Source organism: Lissotriton vulgaris, chromosome 5 (genome assembly GCF_964263255.1).
Source record: "Lissotriton vulgaris chromosome 5, aLisVul1.2, whole genome shotgun sequence".
Lineage (NCBI taxonomy): Eukaryota > Metazoa > Chordata > Amphibia > Caudata > Salamandridae > Lissotriton > Lissotriton vulgaris.
Window position 1 is genome coordinate 1,793,346,207 of NC_141693.1, and position 20,213 is coordinate 1,793,366,419.

Consider the following 20,213-nt stretch of genomic DNA (forward strand, 5'->3'; position numbering starts at 1 on the left):
TACCTAGACGACTGGCTAATAAAAGCAAAATCGTTCAATCAGTGTGTCCAGCACACACAGCAAACGATTCAAACATTGCACGACTTAGGATTCACAAGAAACTACACCAAGTTGCTCAGACAGCCTTTGCATGTACATCAGTATCTAGGAGCTACACTAAATACGTCCACAGCTCTAGAGTATCCCAGCACAGCCAGGATACAGAGGATTCAAGCCTTAGTCACCAAGTTTCAACACCAGCAATCTCTGCAAGCCAGGGTGTTCATGAGACTAATAGGCATGATGGCATCTTGCATCTTCATAGTACCACATGCAAGACTGCAGATGCGTCCCCCACAAGAGTGCCTAGCACAACAGTGGAACCATGCTCAAGGTCAACTAAAAGACCTGGTGTTGGTGGACAGCCGCACATATCATTCTCTGCAATGGTGGAACACCAAAAACCTGACAAAGGGGCGGCCGTTCCTAGAGCCTGTTCCACAAGTAGTGCTTACAACAGACGGGCTCCCTCACAGGGTGGGGAGCCCATCTCTTACATCACACAACTCAAGGACAATGGACCATTCAACTGAAAAGGTTCCATATCAACCACCTAGAGCTGCTAGCAATATTCCTAGCACTCAAGACTTTTCAACCTCAAGTACAAAACAAAACTGTCTTAATCCGGACGCACAATATGACAGCCATGTACTATATACAAAAACAGGGGGGACACACTCTCTGCAACTGTCCCAACTTGCACAGAACATTTGGAGATGGGCCATTCCTCAAAACATACATCTGCTAGCGGAGCACCTTCCAGGAGTCCGCAATCAGATAGCAGATCTGTTAAGTCGGCAGGCACAACAAATTCACGAATGGGAACTACATCCACAAGTTCTTCAGCCATTCTTCCAGAGGTGGGGGCCTCCAAACATAGATCTGTTTACCACCCACGAAAATGCAAAATGCCCAGCCTTCGCCTCCAGGTTCCCACACCCACAGTCTGAAGGCAATGCGATATGGATGATCTGGTCAGGCAGATTTGCGTACGCTTTTCTGCCTCTCCCACTCATTCCATTAGTATTGCGCAAGCTCAGACAACAGTCTCTCACAATGATACTGGTAGCTCCCACATGGGCATGCCAACTGTGGTTCACCACACTACTAGAACGGTCTCTAGCTCCGCATCAAAAGCTACGCCTCACACCATCCCTGCTAACACAGAACCATGGAGAAATCAGACACCCAGATCCCAGCCAACTAAATTTGGTGATCTGGCTCCTGAAGTCTTAGAGTTTGGTTATCTAAACCTACCACCAGACTGTATGAATATCATTAAAGATGCTAGAAAACCCACTACTAGAACGTGTTACGCAGCTAAATGGAGAAGATTCGCAATTTATTTAAAAAATAATCACATTGATCCACTGGATGCTTCCATCCAAAATATCATCTGTTACCTTTTACATTTACAAAGGTCTAACTTGGCATATTCTTCCATACGCCTGCACCTTGCAGCAATTGCAGCATTTCTACAAAACAGACAACACCTGTCTCTCTTTAGAGTACCAGCAATAAAAGCATTCATGGAGGGATTGAAAAGAATAATCCCACCAAGGTTACCACCTTCCCCTGTGTGGAACCTAAATTTAGTACTCACAAGGCTCATGGGACCCCCGTTCGAGCCTTTACATAAATGTGAACTGCAATTTCTAACATGGAAAACAGCTTTCCTTGTTGCCATTACCTCTCATAGAAGAGTAAGTGAAATACAAGCTTTAACAATACAAGAACCATTTTTTCAAATACATCCTAACAAAGTGGTTCTTAGATCCAATCCAAAATTTCTTCCAAAGGTCATGACTTCCTTTCACCTAAACCAATCCGTAGAGTTACCTGTGTTTTTCCAAAACCCAGACTCTGTGGCAGAAAGAGCATTACACACATTAGATGTTAAAAGAGCTCTTTTATACTACATAGATAGAACAAAATCCTTTAGGAAGACAAAACAACTGTTTGTAGCTTTCTCTCCTCCTCATAAAGGCAACCCCATCTCCAAAGGTGGGATTGCGAGGTGGACTGTAAAATGTATACAAATATGCGATGCTAAAGCTAAACGTACACTATCAGTCCCTCCTAGAGCGCATTCTACTCGCAAACTAGGAGCCTCTATGGCTTTCTTAGGAAACATACCATTAGAGGATATATGCAAGGCAGCTACATGGTCTACACCACATACCTTCACTAAACACTATTGTGTTGACGTGTAAGCCAAGCAGCAAGCTGCAGTAGGCCAAGCTGTCCTTAAAACTTTATTTCAAATAACTGCAACGGATACAGGTGACCACCGCTAAGGGGAGACACTGCTGCACGATCGATGCTAAGGTGTACAATCCGCAGCTCATATGCCTCGAACGGAAAATGCTACTTACCAGTATGCATCTCTTCTTGGCATGTAGAGCTGCAGAGTTGTACACGCCCTCCCGCCTCCCCGGGACTCGTATCCGTTCCAGTTTTCATCTTATTTAGATGCACACGCATGGACATCCTTTTTTCTTACTATATCTCTACTAACTCCATCATTTCCCATCATGGCGAAAAACAATCTAAGGATGGAGTCGATGCCCATGCGCACTGTTGTCCAAGGGAGGAGTCACCTATATCATGACTACAAAGACTTCTTCCAAGACAACAACAACCTGCAATCATCCGAGCCCAACACCAGGTGGCGGTCTAATGCTAAGGTGTACAACTCTGCAGCTCTACATGCCAAGAACAGATGCATACTGGTAAGTAGCATTTTCCATCTGTGCTGCACCCAGCATTCCAAATCTTGAGTTAGTAAAATATAATGTATTAGCCTAACACTGGGCGATGGACCGTCTGCTAGAGCCAAGATCCATCACATCCAACATAAGGATCCTCGTGCTGTACACAACCCACAAAATCAGTACACACTCAGAAATTCATATTTAAACATACCTGTTTTGTAAGGGATCCTTGCTACCCCCCAGTGGAATTGGGATTTACAACACTACCTAAAAGATAGACAGTTCTGGGCAACACCATTCACCCATTTCCTGAGGCGCTGTCTTATGTGGGTACCGGAAGCATGCAGGCATATACAGTCCAGATAGTCCACTGCGCCGAGAGGGGACACTGACGTCAGGGATGCAGTATACGCATTGCGTCTGTGGCTGAGATCTTAGTACAGTCTTGGTCCTCTAAAGCTGTCTCCCGTTTGACTGGTTTTTAGATTTCACCCTACTGGTAATTGATGAGTGCCACCACACACACAAGGATGGCGTCTACAATAAGCTCATGGAGTCGTACGTACAGAAAAAGCTTCGGCAAGAGGAGAGACTTCCGCAGATTCTGGGACTCACAGCCTCTCCTGGCACCGGCAAAGCCACCAATATTGACAACGCCAAAGCGCATATATTACAGGTGAGCCATTGGTAATTGTGTTCCCTCTATTCCTTGATGAAGGTCCATTTGTATACACTACAGATGGGGACAAGTACATTTGGAATCTGAGCACATATAGCACATCAGTGGTCTCCCATCATCCTACTGCTTCATCCTTTCTGAGAAACAATTTCACAGATGTCAGGTTTGCCCATTGATATAAAAGGAGACCCGGCTGCACCTGGCATATAATGGTGGCACTTTCTCATTTGGTGGCTACGCCTGCGCACTTGATCACTACCTTCGGGTACATGACGGCTATTGCTGGACACAAGATGGTGGCATATAGCAATGCAAGTTTGAAGTGGGAAAGGGTAACTGTGGTTGGCATATATTCAGAAGTACCGGGGCATGAGTGATTACACTGGACATGTAAGGTGGATCAAATAAGGCTGTATTATCCCAAAACTTTTTAAAAATGAAATGAATGCCTGATGTCTCAAGGTATGCAATCACAAATCCACACGACTTGAGGCAGACAAAGCTCCCACTTGTGAGCACACTTAACATACAGATGTGTGTTCTCGTTCAGCGTAGTTCATCATGGACAAAAAGGGTCAGAATCTAAATAGTTTTTGTAGGCGTAAGTGTAAACATTCAGCACCAAAACAAATCATGTTTGCCTAGTAGAAGATAGTTATCTAAAATAAATACAAATATCCTTATTTACGCAGTTGGCATCTGAGTAGTGTCTAGAAATCCTCAAAGTCTCGGTGTTTAGACCGACTATCCCACCTGAGGGTCACATGCAGGAAAAACAGGAAGGACAGAGGTGTGTCAAATGGGTGGGTTATGGAAAATATGTTGAGCACACACCGTGACAACTTTGTGGGAATGGACATACATTTCTAGCCAATCACATCAGATGAGCACTCCTCAGTTTTTAATTTTCCTTTTCAGTAATTTCAATACATATTTGTGCTCATTTGAACTGTCCTCCCGAGTGCAGCAGGCGAGACCTAAAAACTGACATACAATAAAAAAACAACTTAAAACTATGGTACCAAAAACAAAAGCACACTACAAAATAATTAAACATATTTAACATTAAAATATTAACTTATTACACAAAAACGAATAAAACTAACTTTAAAAAGAATATTAAGTACGGTTATACTCTAAAATTATATTCTTACCTTCTATTTTCTTCTGTCTTCTATTTTGTGTCCTTAATATGCTGACATCATAATATTTTTGATACAATAATTGTGTATCACAATATTTTTTAATCCATCTTTTGGCAAAATACCATAAAGTATACACTATGAAAACATGTGCCAGGCATGAATTATGGGGATTGTAATAGGGAAAATGTACAAAACTCACAGATTTCCAGGCTCCTGGCTCGTTTTTGATTAACTGAGAACAAGTTTGAGCTACAAGAAGGAGTAAGCATACACCTGCTCCAGTTTGGATTACGACCCCTTAATAAATCAGTCCCTATATTCACAGGGCTTATGTAATCAGTCACATTCTTGAGTGCCCATCATGGAATTGAAAAGTAAAAGAAATATCTGCTGCCATGCGGTACTTTCTCGCAGACTGGAATTCAGGAATCTGTTGTATTTTCTCTTGCTTTTTCTTTTCTTCTGTCCTATAAATGTTCTTCTTGAATGAATCACATACTTTGCTCGGTTATACTGTTGTTATGATTGTGAGAGCGGTAAAATGCTCACCCGAAATTCTGTGCTCACTGTATACACTGTTCTAAAATCAACATCAAATCAAATCAAATCAAGCTTTATTCGGTTGTATATAAAACATCCATAAAAGCACATATTTAAAACAATTTAAAAGCTACGTTTAAGAACAGTGTGTATTATTTTTAAAAATAATAAAAGAATATCATCAAAGTGACATTTTCATGCAAGACCGTCAATTCCATATATAGACACTAGTTACTCTTTATGTGGGAGTAGCGACCATACAAATGTGAAATACTAAGACGTAAGCATGGAGTGAAACAATACAATCGAAGAATAAAAAGCTTGCAGATTCAGAAAAGTGAAAAACCGTACGTCATATACGTACTAACGGAGGAAGGGGAAAAAAAGAAAAAAAGAAAGATGAGACTAAACCATTTTTAAAAAAAAAGGAGGAACTCAATGCATTTCAATGTTGCTATAGGTTCTGCCTATGTTTAATTGTCAATTTCAGGATGTTTACAATTGACTTGGCAAAAGGTTCAACTTCCAGAAATTGCAGGGCGAGAAATGAAATGCTGGACGACACCTGCGTAAACCCATAGTTTTTAAGACGGGGTGAGCCACAGTTTTCTCAAATCCTGAAAGAATTTACAGAAAAGTACCGTGTGGATTGTGGATTTGGTGGAGCAATCATCACAGGGGCATGGCTGTAGGTTTTTGTCCCAAGTGTTGATATTAGGGAAAGTTACTAAATGGTGGAAAGTATCGAGCCTGAACCTCGTTAGCAACAGCCTTTCATAACCCGAAAGTTCAAAAGTTAAATAAGGCTGGATCGACAATGTAGTCTGAATCTGGAGTGAGTGTTGCACAGTTGTTTTGGGTACCTCACTCGACAAGCGTAAAGATTCCAGATGAGTCAAGCATGCCTTTTTAAACTGTTTCCTTGGTATTACAGCAATGGTAGAAGGTAAGTTAAAAAACTGCTGCATACCAAGGTCACACAGGGATTTCCTGACGTAAGCTAACCAGGGAATATGGAGTCCCTTGTCTAAGGAGATACAGTCCTCGATAATCTCCCTACAAAGGGAGGTTTCCCTAGTGGACCAGATGCGGTGCCACAGGAGCAAGGTTTGGATCTTTATCAGATCTGTTATGAACGTTAGGCCTAACTCCATGTGGCATGCATAATTAGAAGTCCCTTTCGGGACGGCCAGAATAAATTTAAAAAAGCTATTTCCACCCTTTGGAGCTCCTCGACCTTAATGAAGCCCCAAATCCCAGCCCCGTAAATTGCACTTGAGATACATTTGGCGTTGTAAATTTCTAAAAGTTCAACCGGGGGACGCCTGCCTAATTTATTTGCGAAATTGACCAAGGCAGCTGTAGTATTATTAAAAATAAGCTTCCTCGATTCAATGGCAGATTTCCAAGAGCATTTACTGTCAATTAAAACTCCCAGATAGGGATAGGTAGCTTTTGAATCCAGTTTCTGATTTTCAATAAAGATTGGCTTAATATTCTTCAACCTTGGACCTGCAGACATGACGAACGTTTTTTTAATGTTTATCTTTAGGTCCAGATTGGCCATAAAGTCGCGATATTTTACTAGGGCACTGTGAAGCTCTCGCGGAGTACGCGGTAATATAACAGCGTCATCCGCATAGAGTAAAATTGGTATAGGGCGCTTGTTAATGATAGGGAGGTCCTTTGAGCACGCAACCATGACCTTTTCCAGGCCATTGGTATACAGAATAAATAAAAATGGGGCTAGGACACAACCTTGCCTTATGCCACAAACTACTTTAAAAGATTTTGTTAGTTCGCCCCCGACTCAAATCTAACTCTAGCTGTGGCATTGGAATAAAGTTCACGTAAGTAACTTAAGAGGAACATGTCCATTCCCATATCAGCTAGGATGGTCCACAGCTTATTATGAATGACACAATCGAATGCCGATGAGAGGTCTACATATGCCATGTAGATAGCCCCCCCCGTTCGCCTTGACATATTTATTCGGGACAGGTTAAGGGCTTGCTCCACGGTGCCCAATCCCTCACGGAAGCTGAACTGAAGGTCGGACAGAATCTTATTATCCTGGGCCCATTGCTGCAAGCGTTCTAATATAATCCGGGCCAGCGACTTTCCCTAAAGAATCCAACAGGGAAATAGGTCGGTAGCACGAAGGTGCTTGACTAATATAGACTGTGACCATGAATCAATGGGACCCATCTCGCACGTTGGCTGAAGGACCCTAGTTAAAATGGGTAGACATAAATCCGTTTTGAATTTAAAAAGGTCGATGGGAACGCCGTCAGGGTCCGGAGCTTTACCATTTTTACTAGCCATTAAGGCTGCCTCCACCTCCTCGTAGGTTATGGCGATAGGCATTGGAAAAGGGGGGGAGACCTGGCTAGAAATAGTTAAGTCAGTTGCAGATGAGGGTGAGCTGAATATCCGCTCAAAATAATCAACCCACGATTGCTCATCAATAGCAACGTCTATTCTAGGGGTCATCACCGAGCTGGCTAGAAAAGGGGAGTTCAAGATCTTCCAAAACGTGGCACCATCTCTAAGGACACATGACGAATGTAGTTGAGAACAGACCTCCTTTTTCAACGAATTCTTCCTGGATCTTAGGGCCTGTTTGTAAATAGTTCTATAGACGGCTATTTCCTTGGGGCTTCTATCCTTTTTGTGTAGCGCATGTTTTAAGTTCTGATAAGCTTTCAAACAGGCGCTATCAAACCAGCCCTTCTTGATCTTATTCCCAGTAAGCTTTTTTTTTGACAGAAAGAGATTCTCTGATTATTAACCTATCTGGCAAAAATTAAGATATATCATAAGGCGATTTGCTCTGCGCGTGCGGCTTTCTATGTAGAAGAAATAAAAGCCAGCTCGAATCCCACTAAATGCATCTTTAAAATTGTGCAAGAGTTAAAGAACTCCAGATGTAGGATATCTAAGATATCCTCTGCACAGCAATGTGAAGAACTAGCCATCTTTTTTGTCGAAAAGGTGAAAAATATCTATAAGACCTTCTCGCTGCACCCTCCTGGTCTGCATAATTTTGGTGACATCAGGGCTGGTGGTACCACTTTAACATCTATCCCAGAGATCTCTGGAGAAGAGCTAGTCAAACTTTGCAGGAAAGTGAAAGCGGGCTCGCCAGCGGACCCTATGAGGCCGGCGCAATTTATGGAATCCCTGGCGCACCTTCAACAGCCAATCGGTGCAATACTTAACCTGTCCTTCTCTACAGCCATAGTTCCTAGGACCTGGAAACAGGCACAGGTTACCCCCATTATTAAGAAACCTTCACTAGATCCCTCCAAACCTGAAAACTTTAGGCTAATCTCCCTTCTTCTGTGGATGGCCAAGATTGCTGAGGCTCATGTTAATAATGTCCTCTCTCAGTACATGAGCCAAAATGATATTCTGGATCCGTCGCAAAACGGATTCAGGCCTGGCCATAGTACTGCGTCCGCCCTTCTCGCCTCTACTGAACACTTAAGGTTGATCCTCGATGCCGGTCAGAGTGCAGCGCTGATTCTGTTGGATCTCAGCGCTGCCTTTGATACGGTCTTGCATGAGATCCTTTTGCACCGACTGGAGGCGGTAGGGATCTCGGGATCTGCCTTACAGTGGTTTCGATCTTTCCTAGAGGAGAGATCTTTTCAGGTCTTGGCACTGCCATACATCTCTCAGTCCCACTCTATCGGCCAGGGAGTCCCACAAGGCTCTGCACTTAGTCCATCTTTGTTCAATCTGTATGTGCAACCCCTGGCTGTCGTGGCTAAAGAGTGGGACCTTGCGCTGGTATCATATGCGGATAATACCCAGCTTGTTATCACTCTAGCTGAAGGGCCATCTACGACTGCTACAAGGTTTAGAGATGGTATGGCTGCAGTCGGCCAGTGGATGGCTGAGAACTGCTTACAGCTAGCAAAACAGAGGTTCTGCTGGCAGGGAAAATCACCGCCCTCTGGAACGAACATTGGTGGCCGGCATCGCTGGGCACCATACCAACGTCCAAGCCCCTAGTGAAGAACTTGGGAGTATGGATGGATTCCTCGCTCAGCGTTCAGTCCCACACAAAGAGAGTGGCAGCTACTTGTGTGGGCTTGCTGAGAGGTCTAAAACCTAGCCTGAAGTACTTTGAGCCAACAGTTCGACAGCTTATTGTTCAAGCCACGATCCTCTCTCACTTGGACTATGCCAGCGTGCTGCTCCTGGGTGCGAATAAAGCCGAGATCCTGCGACTACAACGGGTCCAAAATCTGGCAGCGAGAACTCTGGTCTGCCTCCCTCGCAGATGCTCTGCCAGAGCAACGATTGGAAGACTACATTGGCTCCCGATTGCTTCTCGGATCAAATTCAAAGCCCTTGTCACGGCATTCAAAATCCTTAAAACCGGGAGACCAGTTCTACTGCGCCCACTGCTGACTTGGTACCTGCCCCCCCGGAGCTTGCGCTCGTTGGGGCAACACCTGGTGAAGGTACCACATACCAAACTATGCCGTATGGGTGGTCGCTGCTTCCAGTTGTTAGCGACCAAATTATGGAACTCTCTACCGGCCCATATTTGTGGAATAGAGAATTTGTTGGCTTTTCGGAAAGCCATTAAAACCATCCTTTTCTCACTTCCATAGGCTTCTGTATTTGCCTGACTGTCCTTGAGTATCTGTTTTCTCTGATCTAGCAACGCCGGGACGCCTCTTTGCTGGGGCAGCTGTTGCGCTTTACCAAATCCCTAACATTAACATTAACGTTAATGACGAAAAACTAGCCAAGATCTCCTCGCTAGTAGGGGTTAAGTCAAAGAATTTCTCAAAGACTGGGGTTAACTTAGAGACCAGTTTTATGGTCATATCCTCAGGGACTACCAATTCCCACTTAAGAGAATATCCATTAAGTCTGTCCAAGAGAAGGTTGTTTTGTGTTAGGATCGACTTAATGGTAAACCCTTCTGTTTTTTTGGCCAGATGAATGGTTATGCTATTTGGGAAGTGGTCACTAAGAATTAAATCATGTGTTTTACAATTGATCAGGTCCCTGGAAGCTTTTGCTGAAATAAATATGAAAGCAATTGTACTCGAACAACCCCTACCATTAAACGTTGGCAGAACAGTGGTGGGTGGATTCGTCAGGTCGTTGGCCAAATCCATTTCTAAGCCACATAAGATTTCGTTCAGACATTGGCCGACAGCAGTATGGGGAAAATGGGTTACAGGGTTCCTGCCTTCATCCACTATCCCACATACCACACCCGTGCTTTGTTTACAAAGGGTCTGATTAAAGTCTCCGCCCCAGATTATAGTCAAATCCCTACATGCCTCCACTGGCAATTCATGGAGAATTTCACTTATCACCTTTAGGGAATGAATTAAATCAGCTGTGGGGAGATTGTTATAGAAGTTGACAACAACAAGGGCTTTAGACTGGGTGGGATATAGGATAAGGATTTGGAAGTTAGAGTCCAGTCTTAGGGGAACTATGCTTTCAAATTGGAAGAGATTAGAAACAAAAATGGACAATCCTCCCTTTGCTCTTACTGATGGAGAAGGTGTAGCTGGAGAAAAGTATGTTCTATACCCCTCCAAATGAATCTCCGCAGGGGCCATGTTTCTTGTAGGCATAGAATACTAAATCTGGTAATGAAGTCCGTCCAAAGACCAATCCCAACCTTTTGGCGAAGCCCCGCAGCGTTCCATAATAAGATGCCAATAGTAGGAACGACTTTGCCTTCTCAGGTGAGCCCTCCAATCCCCCTTGAAGATGCTGGTTGTTAATGGTTACAGCTAAAGTTGAAGTTGAATCCGTACTCTGTTTGAAATTCCCTTCGATATTCCTACTTGCGTTACAAGTATTAACCTCAATGTATACGGGAAATACTACAGGGTTGGATACTAACTGTGAATTCCCTCGATTGTCACTCAGTTGCGTCGGTTCAATTTGTTGGATCTTTTGTCCGCCCTCACTTGTCGTGTCAACAGTGCCATTCAAATGTTTAGCTTGCCTTATAACTCCGACATATGCCCTTACTCTTGCTTTGTGAGCTTAGTCTTGGACTACCCGTACCTAAAGATTGAGGTGGAATTCCTTTATTATCTATAGGCTATGATACTACATATATAGAGTCATTACAAGCAGGGAAGTCCCCCGAAGGCTGACGCTGGAGTCAGTCAACTCCGTCCATTCCCTCAAATATAGAGTAACGATTGTATGTGGGAATGTTAAAGCTCGGGTAATTGACATTATAGGGACGTGAGATAGGCGGGCGAGAGAATCTCTCCAGCAGGGACTGGGGGTAAAAGTAAGTTAAACCCCTTGTTGTTATTCCTTCCCCACCACTGTCATCAAACCATTCCCCGATGTGTTTAGATACTCTTGGGTCCTTAAAATGTATAATGATTATGTCCCCTGTTAAGTCCTTCGGTCTGTTGCCCAGCCATCCTACTCTTCGGACATGTAGAATTTCCCCGTTTATATGTGAGGGTAATGGCCTATTGTTCGCCAACCAGTATATCACCTTATTTTTCAGGGTTCCAAAATCCTCAATTCTACCACCCACTAATTCTGGAACTCCTGTTAAAATCACTACATAAGGTGCGGCCTGTGGGTGGAGATCTACATTCCTTCTATGCTCCCTTCAGGGATTGGGACGGGATTCGATCCTACTATCCTCCATCCCAGATGTTTTTGATTGGACGTTTCCTGGCTTTTGGTTCTGTCCTTCCCCTATCTTCCCCTCGGATCTATTTTGTGCCTTGTCCGTGTTGTTAGTAGGCTTATTTTCCTTAGATAGTGGGGGCTGCACATTCTTTCTTTGGATTTTACCTGGTATGGAGGCGGATACAGGTGGTTTACAGGAGTGGGTTTTAAAGGTGTTTACTATTAGCTCCCTTGTGTGGTCTGTATTTCTCTGTAACGCCGTTTCCAGGTCCCCTATTTTTTCTGAAATTATTCTTACCCTATGCACTATAGGTAATATTAGTGATTTAAGTAGTTGCTCTATGCTCTCCAACAGATATTTTGTGAGGTTAGAGTGTGGGGGTTGTGGCTCCAATCCAGGTTTCTCAATTTGGATACTAGGCTTTGTGAGTGTTCCTGTCACCCTTGGGGAAGGATGTACAGTTTTTAGAGTATTAGCACTTCTACCCTGTATTTTACCCTCCATGCGTTTTCTCTTTTTCTGCCGGGTGTTCTGGGCCTGTCTCTCTTTTGGGGGAGAAGATGTTAGCGGTTCGACCCGGAGTAGCTGCTCGGATGAAATTTCCAGAGGTGAATCTACGTGTAACTGATTTTGTTCAGTTGCCATGTCATTTCATTTTCCCTTAGCTGGAGTGGAATGCGGATATCACACTCCCTAGTTTCCCCCCTGTCCTGGTGTGGTGGAGTGTTAGCTACTTGAATCGTCCCCAAAGAGGAGCGTTTGTTATGCGTGGTGTAAGACAGGGATTGTCTGCTAGGCGGGAGCTGTGTCTCCAAGAGGATACTATGATCGATAGGATCTCTGTCATGCCTAGTTGTGTTTTGATAAATGCCTGGGAGGGATATAAACGATTGGGCAAGAAATGAATCCTGTGAAACATTAGTATTAACCGATGTATTAGTTTGTAACAAAGGGGGAAGAGAGCCTACGGGAAGAGAAAGACGTCTCTCCGTGTGTTCTATAGCATTTACCACCACCCCAATAGTCTTTTGCAGCATGCGATCAATCGCCGTCAAGGTGGGTAGAGTTGATTTCGGCTGCTTCTTAGGGACAGGGGCTGGCATTTTGATCAGCTAGGCTGTGAGCAAAGTATTGCCCTTTATCAAAAAGAAGGGAAAAAAAAGGGTCGATGGAATATGTACACAACAGAATATATAGCCCAAGTTAAGGAAGTTTTAAGGTTAACAATCACAAGTTGATAAAGTGATAGCCAGTTGGAGTCCTTACTTTTCGAGGCGTAAAGTCCCCCGATTGAAGTATTGGAGAAACGTAAACGCAAGAGGGAGGGCCCAGCCCGGCCCCCTTCGGTCTCCTAACGGTCTCAAAACGGTCCCGCCCTTGTCCCGGGCTTCTCCCAGGACGCTCCCGTGCAGCGGGCGCCGGATTTGATGATATAGTAAGAGAGGTGACCATGGGCGGGGCTACCCGCCGAACGCGGGACCAGCTGGACTAGGTCGGGCAGGGACTCCTGGTACTCGGAGTCCCTGCTATCGTTCGGCGAGATTCTCACTAAGCCCACACGCCCACACGCAGGTCCCATGCTGGATGGGGCACTCTCTCCAATGTCTTAGACCGCAAAGCGGCACCCGCTGAGCGGGTGCTGCGAGGTGTGGAGTCCCGAACAAGTGTCCCGAACAAGTGCCACCTTCCGTGAGCAACAAAGAATGGCAGGTAATGGCAGGTAATGGCGAGCCCAACAATCCAAAAGCGATAAAATCAACATAAAAAACAATTGACGTGTGAAAAAAATACTTTGACAGTGGTAGTCAGTGAACATTTCTTACTTTTGCAGATCTGTGCTAACCTCGACACTTGGAAGATTATGTCGCCAAAGGTGCATCGCCTTCAGCTGGAGGAAAAGGCACAGCAACCTCAAAAAGAGTACAACCTGACCGAACAAAGGCCCCAGGTGAGGATGTTCTTACTAATATATATCATTGAAATGCTAGACATGTATCTTGTCTTGGGCCCATGGGGTTTTGGACTGTAGGATGTAGCAGGTCAGCGGTCCTGCTGCCAGAGGAGATCACCTAATGTACATGCACGTCATCCTCTGGGCAGCCATGGCCCGAGGGGTATTATTAAAAGGGGAGTAGATCGCTCGAGGGCTAACTCCGAGACAAGAACACTTGAGTCCGGGTGTCCGTCATTTACTGCTGCAATTTATACAGGCATGTTATCCCCGAAACCCAAGCAAAGACTCACACACACAGCACCACATTGGCGACGAGGGCGGGATGAGTCCTGGGCACCAACGAGACAGCGGAATGCTACATACACTGCTCTCGAGGAGCAGAGCGCATGCCTCTCCTACCAATTGCGTCTCCGCTGTGGGCGTTCCTTGTGCCCTGCAGACCAGCGTCACTGCGAGAACAAGGAGCACGGCACCGGCTGCCGCTGCTCTCGTCCGCTGAGCTGAGGGAACAGACCACAGTGAGTAGTGAGCGGGGACAAGCCCTGCCACACAACGACGAGAGTGCACATGATGTCTCTCTGCCCGCTGAGAAGCCTGCGTTAGGCTCAGAGAGCCGTGGAATGATCCTAGCTGCTGCTCCAGACTCCAGAAGACAGAGGGGGAGGCAGAAAGGAAAAAAATTAAAAATAAATAATTATGAAAGCACAATAAATCAAAATAACAAAAGAAAGGACAGGGGCCCAGAACAAAGCCCAGACAGCCACAAAATGACCCAGGCTGTCACCCCAGGCCCAGAAGCGCCTCCAGAAGACAAAACGGGCAGAAGAGAGGAAAAACAAAATATATATAGATACAATAAAACAATGCAACAGAAGAAAGAAAAGAGCCCCTGGGCAAATGGGAAGGAGAAAAGGAAAAGAAAAAATAAACAAATACCAATACAGGCAACAAAGCAAGGAAAGCAAGTCAAATAACAGACAATCAGTGAAGCCCCAAGATTGAGCGTGAGGACCACCTCAACAACAAGCCTCAATAGCAAGCACCACCATTCAGCAAGCTAGCTGACCCAGAGACCGCCTCCCCACGATGGAAGAATTGGATTGAGCGACTTGAAAATGACTTTGTCACTACAAGAGAGACCGATGGAGCCGTCAAGAGGTCATTGCTCCTCCACTATGCCGGTGAAGAAATATACAAATTATGCAAACACCTGCCAAACACTGGCCCTGCCACAGACTATGATGTAGCCGTGAGGGCACTCAATGCCAATTTGAGCTGCAGCTAAACCCGGACCTCGAGAGTTTCAAACCACGCCAAGCAAGGGGGAGTCCATCAATGCTGTCTATGCCAGGCTATATGAACTAGCAAGTACCTGAACAGCAGATGACCAACCCAAGGAAATCTGGGCACAGGTCACCCAAGGATGCAAAGACCAAATCTGAGAGACCTAATTCTGCACCAACCCAACATCAGCCTTGAAGGCATTCTGATCCTGGTGCGAACACATGACCTATCTGCTGCATGAGCCAACAAAATGGACCAGGCCCTTACATGGGCCCCAGAGAAACTAGAAAACGCCAAAATAGAGCATGCTGATCCTGTCCGGACAAAGAAACGCAATGTCTCTGCCTGGATACCAATATTTCCGACAACCAAGTCAAAGTGTGGGCACTGCGGCAGAGATGAACACCCCATCAATGAGTACCCAGCACAAAGCCGCAACTGCACCAGCTGTAGAATCCCCAACCATTTTGCATCAGTCTGCAGGAAAAAGATCCGAGGCAAAGGAGTCAAAGATAACAGATCACTAATGAAGATGGTGCGCCAACTGTCCCTCACGAACCAGGTACACCAAGATGACTCTGGGGGGGAGGGAACTGACCCGCCATCTTGAAGACTCCTCCCCAGAGGAAGATGAGGAGGAGACCATCCTCATTTACTTCCCTTGGTAACTGAAGCGTCGTGTAAGACTGCAATCGACATGTGTTGTCCAAATTGCTGGATCGGAAGTGAAAGCCATTATCGACATCGGAGCCTCCGTCAACATAATGGGAATCCAACAGTACAACCGCCTTTGGCCCAAGTCCCAACTGAAACCATCTCGCACCAAGATCTTTGCCTACAGGAGCCACTCCTCGCTATCACTCAGAGGGTGGATATCCGTACCCATACAATCCGATGATCAAGAAGTCATGACAAAGATTCACGTCATATACCAGGAGGCTAACTCGCTGATTGGCAGCCACACAGCGGAAGACATTGGCCTGGTGTCCTTCGCCAAGAATGTATGGTCACACCGAATCGATGATCTGCTGGACCAGTTTCCTGAGCTATTCAAAGTATTAGGCTGCCTCAAGTGCTCCCCGATAAGGCTTCACATTGACCCTTTGGTCGCACCAGTGGCGCTCAGACACTGCTGTGTCCCGTTCCACCTCAGGCCGCTGGTTGTGAAAGAACTTGAGAAGCTAGAGCAACAGGGTGTAATCGAAAAGGTATTGAGGCCAACCCCGTGGGTCTTCCAGATGGTGATTGCAGAGACACCTAATTAACCTGGGAAAACTCCCCAACCATGCCAACAAGCAGGAAGGGCATATCACACCCACCATGGATGATATCATAGCAGATGTCAATAGCTCCCAGTGGTTCTCGAAGCTGGACCTCAACAACGGATACCAACAGCTGTCACTAGTGGAAGAAAGCTGATATATTACTACATTTCAGCACTCGCCTGGGGCTGCACCAATACAAATGCTTGAATTTTCCACTACCTCATAGCAGCGGAGCACCACAAGCACCTGAAGGACACTCTTAAATGCCTTAGCGAACACTTAGTGACATTAAATTGTAACAAATGTTCAGTCTTTCAGCTTCCTATTGAATTCTTCGGGTACGTCTTCAACCAAGATGGAATCCAAGTAGACCCCCCGCAAGTCACAGGCAATCATGTGAGCGCCCACACCCAGCACACCTGTGGAAGTGAGGAGTTTCCTCGGGATGGCCATGTATTGCGGGAGTTTCATCCATGACCTTGCAACTCTGGTTGAACCACTCCAGGACCTTACAAAAACTGACACAAAATGGACCTGAGGTCAGCGTGACGAGGGAGCTTTTCAAAAGATCAAAGACTCCCTCCTCGACAAACTATGCTTAACCACTTGGCTGCTAGGCGTTTCCCCCCCCCCTGTGCTGGAAAATGCCATTTTAGTGGCACCATGACGAGCTCAGCTCGTCATCAGCACACGACACCCGTGGGTGATGACGAGCTGAGCTCGTCATCAGCATCGAAGGGGTTAAATACTTCAACCCTAAAAAACACATCGAACTGTTGGTAGACGCCAGCCTAGTAGGTCTAGGAGCCTTACTTGCTCAAGAACAAGTTGCAGGGCGATAGGCAGCTCTAGCATTTGCGAGTAAAGCACTGATGTCAACTGAGGCACGGTATGCACAAATTGAACGGGAAGCCCTGGTGATCAAGTGGGCTTGCAGGCACTTTCAGCTGTACTTGAGCGGCCAGCCCTTTAAGGTAGTCACTGGCCATCTGTCTCTAGTCCCACTCTTCAGAGGGTCAGCTCCCCACTCACCTCCGCTGATTGAGAGATGGGCCATCCAATTGCAACACTATCAAAGGGAGGTAGTCTACAGACCAGGATCTAAAAACCCTGCTGACTTTCTGTTGCGCCACCCCAAACCCTCCGAAAAGCAATATGGCCCGACGAAGTGTAAGACTACATCCAGATAGTCTTGAGTGCTGCTTGCTCCCGAGCCTTAACTTTGGAGGACATTAAAGAAGCGGCCAATAGACCCCATCATTGCCCGAGTGCTTAATGCTGTACAGAGTGGCACATGGAGCGACCTCCTCGGGATGCCAACGATTGGGCGCCTGAGGACAAGGAGAGTCTAACGAAGATGAAGAATATGCAAGATGAATTCAGCAACAGCCAGGCTGGAATTCTATTGCGAGGGTCTCGTATTGTAACCCCAAAGGCTCTAAGACACCATGTCATGCAATTGGTGCACAGAGGACGAAGATGAAATCAAGAATGCTGGAAAATGTGTGGTTCTCTGGGCTAGAAGAAATGGCTGAAGACCACGTGCAAGGGTTCCCAGCATGCTTGATAACAAGCACGCCTGAAAGGCCGGCACCAGTGATCACAGAAGAACTGTGTATCGATCCTTCGGCCAAACTGAGCATGGAATTTGGAAGTTTCCCTGATGGAAAGACCACTCTTGTAGATACTTACTCCAAGTATCCCGTCGTAGAAGTAATTCCCTCCCTGGCGTTTGTCCACATGACTCTTGTTCTGGAGGTATTTGCAATCTTCGATCTCCCGACAGAGATTAGAAGTGGCAATGGACCCCCGTTCCACGGAGCAGAGTTCGCTGATTTTTTCAAACAGCGAGGAATCCATCACCATCATATAACTCCACAGTAATCGCAAGCTAACGGCTACGTGGATAGGTTTATGCGCACGCTAAAGAAAGTGCTTCACAGTCCAACAGGCTGATCCAGAACGACACCTACACTTATTCCTCAGAGTATATCTGAGCACTCCCCACTGCACAACTCAATAAATCCCTTGGGCCCTGATGTTCGATGGTCCACGGAGGGACTTCATCCCCACATGCCTAGGGTGGTCGGCGCCATCCTTATGATGCACAGAGAACACAGACACGCTGCAAGCAAGATCATTTCGATCCGGCGATTCAGTCATCATCATAGACCGCCGACCTGGATAGAAATTCAGGACACCCTATGAGCCTGGGATCTGGATGGTCATTGCCAGTGATGGTACCTTGGTGACAGCCAGGAAAGGGCAGGAACAGATTTCAAGAAGCATTTCATGGTTCAAGGAAGTTATACCATCACCCCTCTCCCCGTTCGTTCAACAGCGAAGACAAAGTTGGCCGGCTGGAATATAAGGATGGAAACACCTGTGAGGACAGTCTTGGAAGTCAAAGCCAAGGGAGGCCCAATGAAGGCCAACATTCGCAGTCAGTCCCATCAATACAGCCTTCAGGCGAATCCTCAACGAGCCGATGGCTTAAAGACTTTGTATGTTGAGCAGACTGAATTTTAATCTTTAAAACCAAGTTGGGGAGGGATGTAGCAGGTCAGCAGTCCTGCTGTCAGAGTGGACCACCGGATGTACATGCACGTCATCCTTTAGCCTGGCTTGGTCAGAGGGGTATTAATAAAAGGGGGCGTATACCGCTCGAGGGCAGACTCCGAGACGAGCACACTTGAGTCATTGGCTGCTGCAGTTTATACAGGCCTGTGATACCCGAAATCCAAGCAAGACCTGACACACACAGCACCACATAGGTAATGAGTGCACCGTAGGACAGGCAAGTAAGGAGATCTCTGAACCGAGACAGAACTAGGTTGAACTTCTGCAGGTTGGAGAAGTTTTGCTGTTCTAAGAGAAAGAGAAAATTCCAAGTATGCTTACAACCTTTTTAAGAACAGCACCAACGAGTGCATTGTTCTCACTATAAGCAAATTAATTAAAACTTGGTTGAGGTCTGTCTTATGATGCTAACCTATCACTGATTTCCCCAAATACCATACTATTTCCCAAAACTGCACTCCAACTCCATCCAAAGCTCTGTTCTGCCTCCACCTTCTGTAAGTGATGGAGGATACATTCAATAGACTCTGTAAAAGGCAAGGGCCTAGTTTTCATTGGCGCCACAGGTGCAGTGTCCATTGCATCCGGGGAACAGCGTTTACGACGCAACCTTTACCATGCAGTACCCTTACCACGCAACTTTTTCAACGCAAGTCGTTACAACGACTTGCGCTGGGGGCGCTGTAGGATAGGGAATAGTTTAATTTACTATCCAAAACCTTCCCTACTATCCACGGGGACTGGAGTTGGAATAGTAAATTAAACTATTCACTATCCAGCGCCCCCCAACGCAAGTCATTGTAACGACTTGCATTGTAAAACTTGCGTGGTAAAGGCATGCGTTGTAAAAGCATGCGTAGTAACGACATACATCCATTGCATCCAAGTTAATGCAGTCTTTTAACCCCTTCACTGCGGTGGCTATTCCGCCGCAGTGATAAGGGGGCGCATGCTGGTGACGGAACCGCTCCGTCATCAGCCGCGGTTGCGCTGTGCTCATGACGGAGCGGTTCCGTCACGGCCCCGCCCGCTCAATAGAGCGTTCAGCGCAGGTGCGGAATCCGCGCTGCGCAGGCGTTCCGAGCGGGCCGTGACGGAACCGCTCCGTCATCAGCAGAGTGCGACCGCGGCTGATGATGGAGGGGTTCCTTCACCAGCAGGGGAGGGGTTAATATCCAGCTTATTGCATTATGAGGCCACTATTACAGTAAAAATGGTGTTCTTGATCCTTTTTTGTTGTGGGACACCGCCCAATCCCTCCAAAGGAGCAATAGCCATACAAGAGACCAGATTTGGAACGTACATTATTCTGAACTGCCATGTTCTTTGAGCCAGCCATTGATACTTTATAAAAACATTTA

At 46.0% G+C, this 20,213-nt stretch overlaps 1 protein-coding gene across 2 annotated transcripts in view; it reads left to right on the plus strand.

Moving 5' to 3' along the window:
* LOC147717191 (ATP-dependent RNA helicase DHX58-like) overlaps positions 1-20,213 on the plus strand; it is a 144,066-nt gene that overhangs the window by 45,800 nt on the left and 78,053 nt on the right. For both annotated transcript variants that reach the window (XM_086924142.1, XM_086924141.1), the window contains 2 exons: positions 3,239-3,429; positions 13,601-13,717. In XM_086924142.1, the coding sequence (XP_086780268.1) occupies positions 3,239-3,429; positions 13,601-13,717 (308 nt within the window). The remainder of the gene's footprint in view (positions 1-3,238; positions 3,430-13,600; positions 13,718-20,213) is intronic.